This window comes from Fimicolochytrium jonesii (assembly GCF_025526975.1).
Source record: "Fimicolochytrium jonesii strain JEL569 chromosome Unknown EV422scaffold_19, whole genome shotgun sequence".
NCBI lineage: Eukaryota > Fungi > Chytridiomycota > Chytridiomycetes > Spizellomycetales > Powellomycetaceae > Fimicolochytrium > Fimicolochytrium jonesii.
In genome coordinates, this window is record NW_026515686.1 from 566,177 (window position 1) to 579,743 (window position 13,567).

The 13,567-nt window shown below is 50.7% G+C and overlaps 5 protein-coding genes across 5 annotated transcripts; all 5 read right to left on the reverse strand.

Annotated features, from left to right (window-relative positions):
• Window positions 1-242: 242 nt before the first annotated feature.
• On the reverse strand, window positions 243-1,097 carry EV422DRAFT_536419 (uncharacterized protein). The gene is made up of 3 exons (XM_053070827.1): window positions 1,028-1,097; window positions 981-1,006; window positions 243-939 (listed from the first exon to the last, which is right to left on the reverse strand). The coding sequence occupies exon 3, from the start codon at window positions 887-889 to the stop codon at window positions 512-514; it is 378 nt and encodes a 125-aa protein (XP_052923981.1). The 5' UTR covers window positions 890-939; window positions 981-1,006; window positions 1,028-1,097; the 3' UTR covers window positions 243-511.
• A 151-nt stretch (window positions 1,098-1,248) lies between these two features.
• On the reverse strand, window positions 1,249-1,871 carry EV422DRAFT_131203 (uncharacterized protein). Its single transcript, XM_053064743.1, has one exon. The coding sequence runs from the start codon at window positions 1,739-1,741 to the stop codon at window positions 1,514-1,516; it is 228 nt and encodes a 75-aa protein (XP_052923982.1). The 5' UTR covers window positions 1,742-1,871; the 3' UTR covers window positions 1,249-1,513.
• A 1-nt stretch (window position 1,872) lies between these two features.
• EV422DRAFT_131268 (uncharacterized protein) lies at window positions 1,873-2,743 on the reverse strand. Its single transcript, XM_053064744.1, has 2 exons — window positions 2,667-2,743; window positions 1,873-2,585 (listed from the first exon to the last, which is right to left on the reverse strand). Exon 2 carries the CDS (start codon window positions 2,519-2,521, stop codon window positions 2,051-2,053), a length of 471 nt encoding a protein of 156 aa, XP_052923983.1. The 5' UTR covers window positions 2,522-2,585; window positions 2,667-2,743; the 3' UTR covers window positions 1,873-2,050.
• Window positions 2,703-3,696, reverse strand: EV422DRAFT_599670 (uncharacterized protein; the record flags this gene model as incomplete). Its single annotated transcript, XM_053073666.1, has 3 exons — window positions 2,703-3,142; window positions 3,204-3,365; window positions 3,430-3,696. 3 exons carry the CDS (start codon window positions 3,694-3,696, stop codon window positions 2,792-2,794), a joined length of 780 nt encoding a protein of 259 aa, XP_052923984.1. The 3' UTR covers window positions 2,703-2,791.
• A 2,517-nt stretch (window positions 3,697-6,213) lies between these two features.
• Window positions 6,214-8,309, reverse strand: EV422DRAFT_131477 (uncharacterized protein). Its single transcript, XM_053064745.1, has 6 exons — window positions 7,377-8,309; window positions 7,243-7,314; window positions 7,069-7,190; window positions 6,830-7,004; window positions 6,610-6,740; window positions 6,214-6,545 (listed from the first exon to the last, which is right to left on the reverse strand). Exons 1-6 carry the CDS (start codon window positions 8,052-8,054, stop codon window positions 6,308-6,310), a joined length of 1,416 nt encoding a protein of 471 aa, XP_052923985.1. The 5' UTR covers window positions 8,055-8,309; the 3' UTR covers window positions 6,214-6,307.
• Between the last annotated feature and the right edge of the window lie 5,258 nt (window positions 8,310-13,567).

Consider the following 13,567-nt stretch of genomic DNA (forward strand, 5'->3'; position numbering starts at 1 on the left):
GGGTGGCAGCTGTTGCGTCAGTGGTTGAGAAAAAATAGGTGGTGCTTGTCAACAGTGAAGCTCCGTGATGTGTATTACTCCCATCTTTCTCAAATCAGTCGGCTTCATTCGACAAGTACAGATGGACCATCTGGAATGCGATGAGCGGGGGAGTCCCGAAACGCTGAACCAAACACGCCGGAGTGCGAGGCATTATGGAGGATTAAAGCGCCAGCATAGACATCACCAAAGTCCTGATGCATGAGATGAGATCGATTGTTATTCTCTTAACATTGACCGGTGCCAAACTGCTCATTGCTTCTGCTACTATTGACTTTCAAAGCCCGCATCCGCCACCCTTGTTCTGATATCAATCAGAGTTACAGGTGGAGTTCAATGCTGATCAAACGTTTCGTCAGGCTCATCTGATGTGAAGGGTGACAGAAGTCATTTACGACCGGTGGGATGTGGGAACATTTGAGGAATAGTCTACGAACGATTGGGGAATCGGTGCTTGAGGTTATTTCTGTTTTCATCCGGGCCCTATAAACTCCAGATACAACCCCCGTGCAGTGTAAACTTCAAACACCGTCGCCAAAACATTCACCCAGCCGCCGACCTCCCCCTCAACGACCACATTCAAAAGCCTTCCCATCGCCGACCCGAGCGCGACACACATCACAGTATACACCACCCCGTCGCGAACCCGATCCCACGTCTGCACCCTATACAGTGCGAATCCGAGACCGATAAGGAGGCCGCCGAGTGCGGCTCGGATTTCGGATTTGCCGGGGATATTTCCTCGTTCCAGGTAGATATCGTACATTGAAATGTAGATGGTTGGGTCCCAGAGGTTCAAGATACCCAGGGTTGTTAGGAATAGCGCTGAGCTTATGGAGGACCGAATCATGTTTGGGATTTCGACGGGGGATTCTGGACGGGGTTAGGAGTGTTTTCCGGCTGTGTCTTTTGAAGGCAGACTGGATGAGAGGGGCGAGCGGATGGACAGGGGTGGGACTGTAATTGGGGCTTAGAAACACCTACTACATACTGTACTGATGATGTGATGGCGGCTGGAACGTTTGCGAACCTGATTTCAAGGTCCACAGAAATCCGGACTCAGTGCGCACATACTAGAGAGGTTGTGCTATCGGTTTGTACGGATTCGGGCGACGGATTGGGTGTGGCTTTATGAAAACGTTTTCGTTGCTTCCAGCCGGCTGCTTGCTGTTGTGCTATTCGTTGACCTTCTTACCATCTCGAAGATGATCATGGCCACACCCCACGCCATGGAGGCCACTTCTGCACCTCCCGCTCCACCTGCTGACCCCACACCGCTCAAAGAGAAGGAAAGGACCTCACCTGCATCCAGCCCATGACGTTGCCCTTTTGAAGGAGGTTGTCGCCCACCTCCCCGAGAGCAAGCCTCGCAATCTGCTGGAGGCGGAAATGGCAGATTGCAGGGCGGAAATGGCAGACCGGAGGGCAGAACATGCCGCTACGATGCGGCTCATGATGACTTTAGCAGATAAATTCAAGTAGACTGTAAATACATTTGTACGGTTGGGGGCTCTACGTTAAAGGTGGAGGTGGTAAGGCTCCCATGTATACATGTATGAATATTTGTAAACAAAGTGGCAAGAAGATAGAACCGTCCCACTGGCTGGAGCCAGATGTTCTGGTTTTTTGCAAAGTCGACGAAGGCCCACAGTTGAATGATTTTTCCGAATCCCCACTCCACACATGTTCGGACAGCGCTCATCCGTGTGTTGAATTCCTGCTGTCGCAGAGTTAATTGGGCCCCTTTGAAACCCACTTGTAGCCAGGGCCTCAACGGATACGCAGGATCACCGTAGATAACAAACTGACGGCCGTTGAATTGTGCAGCAGATGGATTGGAGCATGCATTCTTGTAAAGGTCTCAACTTCGCCATGAAAACATACCTCCGCCTCCTCATCACTAACGTCAACATCCACCGACTCCTCCTTGGTAATAAGCGTAATCCCGCTCTGCACCACCCGCCGCCAAAATGGCGCATGCGACACAAGCATTCCTTCAGTCAAATGGCCCTTAAAGTCCTCGCAACCAGGTATTGAAGGCCTCGGCTTCATCATTTTTTTGGCACGTCTTTCTGAGCACGACAAGGCAACCCATGGCCTTGTCGTAGAATTGATCGCCGAAGGAATTGCTGATCCAACCACGCAACATGACAAAGAAACTAGTACGAAGCAGCAACATGCCCCGTGGTCTCGCGAAGTATTGGCGAGGAGTTAATCTGAGGAGAACAGCGGGACTGAGACACCACAAGGGATAAGGTGCAAGAGCGCCGCGAGTCGTGCTTTGAAGTATTCCATAGTAGCAGATGATAACACCATCATTTGCAAATTGGTACGGCATTGGCTGGAAAGGCTCGGGTTTGCTTGCATAGCTGTCGATTCCGCTGACACCGCCTTTCTCTTGATCGCAAACAAAGCCGCAAACGAATTTTCCCTTCTCGTTACCGATCTCGACTTTCTGTCCAAGTCCCTCATGTCTAAGCATTACTATTGGTCTCTACGCCGGGGAGAGCTGCTTGACTCGTTTGTTCCTTCTCCGGCCATGCAGACTTGGAGTCGAGTAATGTAATCGGAGAGCTGGGATTCAGCTCAGAACTGGCAAAATATCTGCCGAGTGCAAGGACACAAACATGATCGCTCTTAGTGAGAACAGCCGCACCTCGTGAAGGTGGCGATCTTTCCCTAGCCATTTTAGGTGGCCAAAAGGCCACCAGGGGATTTCAACCCGAACATCCGACGGTCTCCAAACGTAACCCTAACCCTCCACCTCGTACAACGTATCGCAGGACCGCCTTAGTTCGTCGCGACGAATGATTTTCCGAGTTAGCTCTGCTTCACTATCCCACGGATGCAATTCAAGGTCCTCGTCGGTATCAAACACCTCCTCCTCGTCAGTATCGGTATCGGAGAGTGGAACATCTCCTTCTCCGGCGGCACCGCGCATGTTATTCAAGACCGCCTGAGCAAAATGGGCCCGGAAAAGCTCAGGCTCCGGAAAGAGATTTCGGAAATATGTTGGAGTGGGACTGTGAGGGAGGATGCGGGGTGTCATGACTTCTTGACCGTGATGCAATCCAGTTACGGGACGGAACAAATGCACAACAAACTGTTTGCAAAAACCGCATTGTTAAGACGGTGATGCGCAACGAAATAATGTCCGTTCAAACCTTGTCATCTTTGGACCAAATGGAGAACCGGAAGGCATGGAAACTGTCGTGCAGCGACGAAGTCATTGTTAGACCGTTCTTGGTGTCGAAAGACGGAAGATAACGGTTGGAGACGACGGGGAAGCCGCATAAGAAGTCTCGTCGATCAGGATCCTCCTCGAACTGTGTTGGAAGATATGTCTGCATGAGCGACTCACGCTCTTACTCAACCTGCAAGCACACATACCCATTTTGCGCCATACTCCGGGGTCAGGACGTGACAGCATTTGAGAATCGCGTCATCACATTCGCCAGTCAATACGCAGCATTGGTCACGACGGGTGCAGTGAGCTCTCATCGCAGCTTGAAGGCCTTTCTTTTCGTCCTTCGACACTTTCCTAAGCAGTTCCTCGGTACCCTGGTCGGCTGATACAGGCTTCGCGGAGGTACCCACAGGAGAATCATCTGATCCGTGCTTACTCGCTTTACGGCGGGTTGAACCCCTTGAACGCATTTGAGCGACGTCTGGTGGTTGTAGAACACAGCCAGCAATCGCCGACGACGGATTGCCTGGAACATGGATTGTCAATTTCCTGCATCTGGGAGGCAGGGTGTCTGGTGAATAAAGGGCCCAAGCATTGTCTGTGTTGCGATAGGAAATGGCGAATGGTGTTGTTTCCAGCACGGGGAAGGCTATCTGCATTGCCAAGGTCAAAACATCCGCTGCAGGTAATACGACGAATGGAAAGGAGGCGAGGAAGTTGTTGCTTGCGTCGAAAATGCGAAGGCTGGTTGGCATGGTGCAAGGCTATTCTCGAAAGGCTGTTGTTGCTGTGACGAGTGTTTGTTCGTTGAATGAGCTACAAGTCTGGTTGCTGTAAGACTCGGGTCGTTGCCTAGTACTTCTCGCGAAAAGCAAGGAAAATTGCAAGCCAGTTTCGGGCGGAGATCGATCTATTATAGATCATCCTACTCGATTTATAAATAGACCGAATCGGAACCGCAATAGGTTCCGCGTATCGGACAGGAATGGATACACCTGACCTGGATACACAGGAATGGATACACCCAGGAATGGAACACCTGTGGGCGGAACACTGCGGAACACCGAGAAACTTTAAATTTCCTGCCCCTCCGAAGATCCTCCGATGATGGATCCATCTTTTCTTCCCGTCTTCTCCCGTCTTCTTCCGTCTTTGTCGTCGTCAAATATCTATCGTTTTCGTACGGGTTCTCGACGACGACAGTGGTAAAGATCCATTCATCGCACTCCACAGCTCACTCACGCGTTCGATCGCACCTCACCCATCATCCGACTGTTTTCCAAACACGGACACTCGGGAACTCACGCAAATCCACCCAAAACATGTTTACAAAACCAGTACCACCAACCCCACTTACTCCTAAGTTTACCTACGCAGACCATGAAACATGGATCGCCTTGACTGTAGTTGTCGGCGGCCATGGGGATGTCCGTTGAGTATATTCCTTTAGGGAATGTTACGCTTGAGGATTGGATACGAACCTTGGAGGCTGATGAGTACTTCGCTTTGCAGAAAGAGGCGTTGTCGCAGCCAAAGGAACGACAGTCTACATTCGATGGACGTTTCTCGATCGATGAGCATGGTCGTTTACTGTACCACGATAAGTTCTACGTGCCAGCTGCTTTACGAGGGCTGTATTGCAGGCGTACCACGACTCGTTGCTTTCTGGCTCGCATACGGGGGTTCAAGGTACATTGGGCAAGCTCCTACGTGAGTTTTACTGGCCCAATATGGACGCAGACGTGAGAAGGTACACCAAGACTTGTGGGTCTTGCCAAAGGTTGAAGTCGCCGAACAATAAGCGCGTTGGCTTACTTCGTTCGCTCCCAGTTCCCGACCGACATTGGCACACGATGGGTATGGATCCTGTCTCGATGCCAATAACACGGTCGTGAGGGGGGGAAGGTGCATAGTGATGCGTTTTACGACAGTATTATTGTCTTCATCGACTATCTGTCAGGGCGCGCATACTTTATACCTGCGGCATCCACGATAACTGCCGAGGAGTTGGCCCAGCTTTACTTCCGTGAGGTATGGCGCCATACAGGTACTGCAGCTGTGATCGTCGGAGATCGAGATCCACGCTACCTGGCATACTTTTGGAAGGTGTTTGAATCGTTACATCGCAACGCACAGCACCTCACTCACACACGCACATCACACAGAAGGCAAGCCTCTGAACAGCCCAGGAACCACACACACACGCACATCACACAGAAGGCAAGCCTCTGAACAGCCCAGGAACCACACACACACGCACATCACACGAGGCAAGCCTTCAACAGCCCACACATCACGTACACACGCACCCACGCACCCACGGATACAACGCACACGCACCACGCACGCGACCCCAGTGCTTTTCATCGAAAGCCGCTCCATCTCACTCAAGAATGACGGCGAACTTTGGGATGCTGGCTCCTCGTTTGTATGGTGTCGGGACGGGGGCTCGCTGGAAGTCGTTGGAAGGCTCATCAGTCTCCTGCGAGCTCGGGGCCGAAGACAAGTGTAGTTCGAAGTCGTCGGAATCGTAACCCGCCTCCGCTCGGAGGCTTATGTCAATTCGCTCCTAGTGGCATCAGATGTGTTTCAGGAAAAAAATGTTCCTGTCAGAAACCGTCGGAAAGGAGACAAAAGTTACCGCACGCACTCTAATGTGGAGCATAGCGCCGACCAGTCGAAGCAGCAGGTCCATATCCTCTAGTCTCCGTGGAAACTTGCAGGATGCGCTATGGTACATCGTGTAGATGCCGTCATACTCGAGAGTCATCTCGTAGATTTCGATGGACTCTCCTGCATTTTTCAAAGTCGATTAGGACAATGCATTCGGCATATTGGAATAGGCTGTGGTACGCACGGAGCAGTTGAATTCCGAAGCAGAATGCGTCATTGACCCCTGTCTTCGTCTTCTCGTTCACCGAGCCTTGCAAGAAGAGCGCCACTTTGAACAGATCGTACATGGCAGCCGCGGAAGAGTCCGCAAATTTGCCGGACTTCGTTTTCAGGAACAACTCTTCAAAGCGCTCGGAGAGAACGCGACCGTCTGGCTTCTTCCCACATGCATCTGGGCGGTACGCCTGCCTATGGAGTCGAGAGCTGCGGCTCTCCCCGTTCGCCCTGGTCATACTTCAGTACGGGGAGAAAGGAAAGCTGCAAATGTGGCAGGAAGAAGCAAGGATCATACCAAACGGTCACCATCTGGTCGTCGTTGAAAAACCTCTCCATCAAGGTATGCAGTATGGCATGGACGTTAGTGTCCTCATCAAACGTTGCCCCATTGAAGGTTCTCAATCTCTTTTCCTTATTCAGCGCGTCGACACTGGGGGAATGCGCGGAGTGATTGTCAGTCTCAGGTTGATGCGTAATTGGCCGACATCACGTACAAAGACGAAATGACCATCAAAACTTTCCACGGGGAATCCCCCAGGCATCCTGCCCCGTCATCACTTCGGAGAAGTGCGTTCGCCAGGTGCTTCTTCCACGTGGCTTCGAAAGGGTGGTTTGATCGTAGTTCCTGATAAGGTCGGTGATCAAATGAGATGGGCAAAACTGCTCGTCTTTCGCCCCGATACACCCTGCCGCGAAACCCGATCTCGGTCCTACCTTGCAGAATGGCTCAACCACATCGGCAACCGCACCTTTGAGCGAGGCATCCATGCGTCGCTTGCACGTCTCAAGCCTCATCTGTTCCCAGGTACGCCGAATGTTCGGCCGATCGCATGTGGATATGAAGGATGGGAGGTATGTGCTGCTGACCAAAAGGATGTTGTTCAACAACCTAAACGGGAAACGAGGTAAGTCTCTTTCACCATCGCAGAAGTGACCGTATGCGAACTATTTACAATATGTCGCTGATGGTTTCCATTTTGTATCCAGGAATATCCTCCCCCCTGACGCATTTCTTGTACAGGTGATGTTGTGCCTCTCTCACCCATCGGGAGATGTTTGCGCCGCCAAATTTGAACTGTGAAAGTAGTAAGTATTCTGGACACCTAGAAGCAGACATTGGCACTTACGTCATGCTTCGATTGATATTCTTTGATCGTCGCGAAACGCTCACGAATCGTGGCAACGGAGAGGGTCACCACCTGCGACGGAAGAAGATCAGGATGTGAAGTTGTCCCGGGAACACAACACATGGTTCCCATGCCTGCTTTCCACTGTCTTCGATCTCCGCGGTTTCCTCTTCCTCTTCCTCATCGAGACCATCTGCGGGGTCGCTCAGGCCAGGATCCTCGGACGCCAGCGTCTTTTCCAACTCTCCTTCCATCGCCGCCTCGTTCACCTCCCCCCGATTCCCCGCCGCCACATCGTCCGCAGCCCCCTTCTCGTTCACCGTTACCTCCTCCATCACCGGCGCCTCCTGAATCACCGTCTCCCCCGGCGTCGCCGTCTCGTCCATCTTGCTCTCGCATACTTCATCCGCCGTCATCTCATCCTCATCGCCATCGCTTTCGCTCTCGCTTTCCGAATTCGTCTCCATCACTGGCTCCGAAAGCACCTCTTGGCCGCCACCACCTTCCTCAGCCGTCCGACATCGCTTCGCCCGACCCGGCGAAATTTCGCCGCCTTGCCGCTTTCGGCCATTCACCATATTGATCAGATCTTGATGGCATTTGACCAAGGAGTCCTGGGCCTGCCAGGCGGTATCTTGAGATATCCATGCGGATTTATGCGTGCCCACCAAGCTCTCGGTCATCTGTAGGAAAGCACACGTCCGACCAAAGCGGGCGCAATGAAAAACAAATGGACCGAAGAACGAATAATCGAAATAATAGAGGATTTTGCGGATAATGTTGTCAATCGAAAGATGCATCGTTACAGACATAGGTATGTGTAGGATAGGTGTTTCCCATCGATGACAGCCGAGATGGAATGTGGGGTTTTAGAGGAGGATAGACATCGTAAACGCGATTCATATGAATGAGATCAGGGAGGTGTGGAAGAGGAACAGAGATGGATGCGGAGGGGTATCAGTATACAAAAGGACAAAATTCCTGCACTTGAATCGAGGGACCGCTGACCTTTTCCATGCTCTCCTTTTCCTTCTTCTGTTCCTGAATGAACGTGGCCTCGCTCTTGCAAAGAAGGGAAGATAAGAAAGTTGAAAGTTAGATGTTGGTCTTGAAGGACAGATAGCGCATAAGATTGTCAGAAAGAAAAGGCCCATAGGGACAGGCTAAGAGACAGATACGAGACACCTGTTTCGGGCTAATGTCCTCGCTCTGTCTGGACAGGTACCGCTGGTGCACTTAAGCCTCCACCGATCCTACCAGGAGAGGTCACCTTCCAACTTTACTTGCTGAACGCGTCCTCCCCTCCCTGCGGCCGTTCTGCCAAGCGGTTCACCCTCCGGAAGGACACCATATCCATCGTGGGGAACGGACAGATATGAGACACCTGTTTCGGGCTAATGTCCTCACTCTTGCCTGGACAGGTACCGCTGGTGCACTTAAGCCTCCACCGATCCTGCCAGGAGAGGCCACCTTCCAACTTTACTTGCTGAACGCGTCCTCCCCCGCAAGTTCCAAACCTGCGCGCACCGCGAACTTGGCAGCTTCTACAGAGCAACTTGAGTGGTGAACTCACCGCCTTGGCTTTCACAATCCGCTTCATCAATGCCCGCTGCGCATTCCTCGTCATCGTCTTTCCCGGTGTCGTTGTAAGATCAACCTGGATTCTCCCGCACGTAGGTATTTATGGCTTTGAGTTTGACGGGCTTTGCCATGTTGCTTCTTTGAGTCGGTGTGCTAATCTGCGTGGGTCCGGGGGTAGCGAGCGACGCAAGCAGATGGGCGATGTGCATCGAGTGTTGTTGCGTCCATTGACCAGTTCAGAAGGACGCGTCCGTGAGCTCGGACGGGGCCGACACGCCGCCGCACCACTGGATTCCGTTCGAGGTTGTGCTTACTAAGCTTCTTTTCTTACCAGCCAAAATGGACATACTGTTACGTAGCCCTGAAAATGGAAGGCCGATCCGCACCCGCAGAGACTCAGATTCCCCACGCCAACACTAGTCCGTACCTATCGCTGCACGGGAGGATATTTCAACGTTCTATGAAACCAGCCACTTCACGGCGAGCAACGCGATCGAGGAATGGGATTTGGAGAGCGGAAAATTGTCATCAACGTGTCTTGGCATCTCTCCCGATAGCGAGATGCAAAAGCAACGAAAGAGCATGTTACGCAATGAAGTGGTTGTAACTTATGCGATTGTGTCGGAAAGCCGAGAATTCTCGGCCTCCGTCCCGTTACCCGTAGTCCCAGGGTTCCCAGCCAAACCTGTACTAAGGGGAGTTCCGCCAGCGCCACCTGAAGCGTCCAGGATGAGACTATTTGGCAGAGGAACCTGATAAATACAAACGATACATCCTCCTCCGCCCCCTCCTCTGCCACCTGTAGCACCTGGAGTCCCTCCCGTATAGGATGCATTCCCACCGTTGCCTCCTGTTGCGCTGATCCTTCCTGTACCTTGCAACTGTCGGGTGGCAATGATCAAGAGGGTTAGGGTTAGGGTTAGGGTTAGGGTTAGGGTTAGGGTTAGGGTTAGGGTTAGGGTTAGGGGTTAGGGTTAGGGTTAGGGGTTAGGGTTACAAGACCCCCTGGGTTGGGTTTTATTATTGGGTTGCCTGGAACCCTAGGGACTTAGAAATTTTCGAGTTTTTTGGCTTTGGGCAGTGTTCTACAGTTCAGATTCGAGGTTCCAAGGGGTAGGGTGCCGGGGGTGGTGCGCACCTAGGCAAGCCGGGGGGGACTAGGTGTGCAAGGGCAAGTGATGGGTCATATGGGTGGTGGTGCAGGTACGGGGGGGGGGGGCAGGGGTGTCAATAGGGGGGGGGGGTTGATATAAAGGGGACATATACGTTATATATACCTTATAGGACTTGTGCAAATTGGGATTTTTTTAGTGCCGATCCGGAGTTGGCGTCCTAATTAAAAGTTGGCCCCATATCATATTCTCTAATTGAAGTACTCTCGGATTGGCAATCCGTGCGGAAACGGCTTCAGAAACTTAGAAAAACGAAATTTTCACGCGACGGGGGGTAAAAAATTGGAAAATGTGGTGATATCTCAACATCTGGCTGAATATCCAGTGTTGGGCACTTAATGAAAGTTGATTGTAGCCTATGGTTTGCATAGCTGATGTGGTAGCAAATCTTGTTTAACCTCGCTTTTGGCTGAAGAAAAGGGCCCCTTTTCAATTCTCAAGTCGTGACCCCCAAGACCTCCTAACAAAAGACACGTGTACGTATGTGCAGGCAAAGGGGTTTGGCCGTGTTCTCCAGTAAACATTTTGTGAATTTCGCTGTGCATTGTAGACTGTTTGTAGGACCCTTGCGGTATGTTATTTCCCAAAACTGTTGAACATTTTCCAGCTAAAGCAGTGTTCTACAGTTTGTCCATGCAGGTGAGGGCACGTGACCTGGGCCTGCTTCCAGGGTACGCAGAGTGAGAGGGGTGGGGTTAGAGATTTCCCAGCGCACTTATTAAACTCAGCCAAATTGTCTCTGTCATGGAACATTTAAAAATGGTGGAAAGTAGTATTGCATTTATTGATTTAGAGTACATTGGAAAAGCGCACATTCAGAAAAGGGTTTTGGTGTAAAGTTATCAACGACATTCAACAGTACTAAAGGACTTCCGCAAGCATGCAAGCATGTCACGGACTTGGTTCTGTCCAAAAGTCGTACGGCACTCAGGGTACCTGGCGCAGCGGAGACGGAAACGATGCTGACCGCCAATGCTATGAAAAGCTGAGCCTCCACAGTTGGGACATTGAAGCTGATCACGATGCTGATGGAAGAGTTCACGGATATTGCCAATGGGAGCAGCATCAGGCACTTCCCCATCCCCATGACCCCACCAAGCACGAGCAGGATCAATGACGGGTGCAATGCCTTTGAACCATCCGGGATTGAAACCAAAAGAGTTGAGAACATCTCGGAAGCGCTGACAGTCTGTCACAGTAGTCTGTCTATTGCGATCACCTCTGAATAGAACTCTGGTGGCAGCGTCCATGATGCCATTGATGAGACTGTAGTACTCTTCCACCGGCACAAGCTTCAAGGAGTTTGCGCCCATGTGCTGGAAAATGGTCTCGATCTGGTCCAAATGGAGATTCAAAACCATCTGTTCCGCTGATTCCAACCTGGCGCACTGAACTCGCACTTCAACTCGCATGCCAGTAATGTGGAGCGGGTGACTGTTGAGCCATTGACGTAAACCTCTCAGTGTCTCACTGCGATCACCAAGGCTGGACTTGGTTTGGGGCATTCGCGAAGACAAAGTCGAAGAGTAGGCTTTGAGCGCATGAACAAGCTTTGGGTAGCAAGTAACCCAAACATTGGCGTGACCCGCAATGTCAAAGCGGGTGGACCCAAATCCCTCACCAAGGATGGTGAGCATGGGAAAGGTGGCGCCAACTCCACGTCCATTGTAGCGAACCAAAGGAATGACCCCATGAGTGTTCAACGTCTGACCAATGTCCCATGTGTTCAGTGCAGCATCGGGATGGTTGCTCACTTCCTGATCAAAGGAATAAGCTGGCAAAGTCCGAATGCGTTGCTTCATTCCATACTGCACAATGCGTACAGAGGGTGACACAGCACCAATGATGTCCTGGAACCCAGACATCAACAGATTTTGCCGCCCAGCAATCACTCGTGAGTGATCCGTGCTTTCCCTCACGATGATCGAATGTTCATTGTGAAGTAACTCAAGAATCCTTGCCTTTGACTCTGGATTGAATGGAATGCTAATGACACAAGGTCTGCTAGCGATCCGCATCCAACCGGCGAAAGCTTCACTGTCCTTGATATGCTGCATCACTCCAGACTTAGGGTTAGGGTTAGGGTTAGGGTTAGGGTTAGGATTAGGGTTAGGGTTAGGGTTAGGGTTAGGGTTAGGGTTAGGGTTAGGGTTAGGGTTAGGGTTACAGGACTGTTCCCGGTTATGGGTTATTTTTGGCCATCCAAAAAGTGTCAAATAAAGTTGCTAGCAATGTTCAGGGGCATCTTACTGTAATGTGCTTCAAATTTTGGGGCATGTTTTCCACTCAATGCCCCGGGAAAATCTGTTTTTCCGATTTTTTACTATGAAAATATTGCCAAAATGCATTTTCTGGAACTCTGAGTGGATGGATTTCGCCTAAAGTGAAATATGTCTCAGAAAACATCCCCAAAAACATCTAGGAACCTTCATCTACTCTAGTATTCATCAACTCCTGGCACTTTTTGTTTCCAGGCAATATGGGGGTGTTCTCCAGTTGGCTGCGAATGACTCAATTTGGTTTGCTCTCAATTTGCTACATGTTCAAATCCTTTTGAGGCCCAAATACTTTCTTTTCTCCCACTGCTCCTTCTGATGGTGGAGGATGGCAAATGCCTTTTTGCATTGCAATACATGGATATGACAGGGTGTTTGTCAACCAGCAAATCATGCAAAAAGCATGCAGTGCATGTCCGTTTGCATGCACTATGTCATCCGCACCACCTTGGACACCTGAGGAAAGTTGTGCGGATTTGAAAGATAATATAGTTACGGAAGTGGAACCAGGGAGATTCAATGACTATTGAAGGAGCTATGGCACTTAGGGTTAGGGTTACAAGACCCCCTGGGTTGGGTTTTATTATTGGGTTGCCTGGAACCCTAGGGACTTAGAAATTTTCGAGTTTTTTGGCTTTTGGGTGTGTTCTACAGTTCAAATTCTTGACTCTGAGGGGTGTGGTGGCGGGGGGTGTTGCGCACCTAGGCAAGTCGGGGGGGACTAGGTGTGCAAGGGCAAGTGATGGGTCATATGGGTGGTGGTGCGGGTATGGGGGGGGGGGGGCAGGGGTGCCAATAGGGGGGGGGGGGGGTTGATATAAAGGGGACATATATGTTATATATACGTTATAGGACTTGTGCAAATTGGGATTTTTTTAGTGCCGATCCGGAGTTGGCGTCCTAATTAAAAGTTGGCCCCATATCATATTCTCTAATTGAAGTACTCTCGGATTGGCAATCCGTGCGGAAACGGCTTCAGAAACTTAGAAAAACGAAATTTTCACGCGACAGGGGGGAAAAAATTGGAAAATGTGGTGATATCTCAACATCTGGCTGAATATCCAGTGTTGGGCACTTAATGAAAGTTGATTGTAGCCTATGGTTTGCATAGCTGATGTGGTAGCAAATCTTGTGTAACCTCGCTTTTGGCTGAAGAAAAGGGCCCCTTTTCAATTCTCAAGTAGTGACCCCGAAGACCTCCTAACAAAAGACACGAGTACGTATGTGCAGGCAAAGGGGTTTGGCTGTGTTCTCCAGTAAACATTTTGTGATTCCGCTGTGCATTGTAGACTGTTT

Bases quoted from the DNA above. Each gene is read 5' to 3' on its own strand.
- EV422DRAFT_536419 (XM_053070827.1), bottom strand. From the start codon at position 889: ATGATTCGGTCCTCCATAAGCTCAGCGCTATTCCTAACAACCCTGGGT.
- EV422DRAFT_131203 (XM_053064743.1), bottom strand. From the start codon at position 1,741: ATGAGCGCTGTCCGAACATGTGTGGAGTGGGGATTCGGAAAAATCATT.
- EV422DRAFT_131268 (XM_053064744.1), bottom strand. From the start codon at position 2,521: ATGCTTAGACATGAGGGACTTGGACAGAAAGTCGAGATCGGTAACGAG.
- EV422DRAFT_131477 (XM_053064745.1), bottom strand. From the start codon at position 8,054: ATGTCTGTAACGATGCATCTTTCGATTGACAACATTATCCGCAAAATC. The intron at 7,191-7,242 runs GTAAGTGCCAAT...CTACTTTCACAG, and splicing joins AATATCAATCGAAGCATGAC to TTCAAATTTGGCGGCGCAAA. The intron at 7,005-7,068 runs GTAAATAGTTCG...TTTCCCGTTTAG, and splicing joins GAAACCATCAGCGACATATT to GTTGTTGAACAACATCCTTT.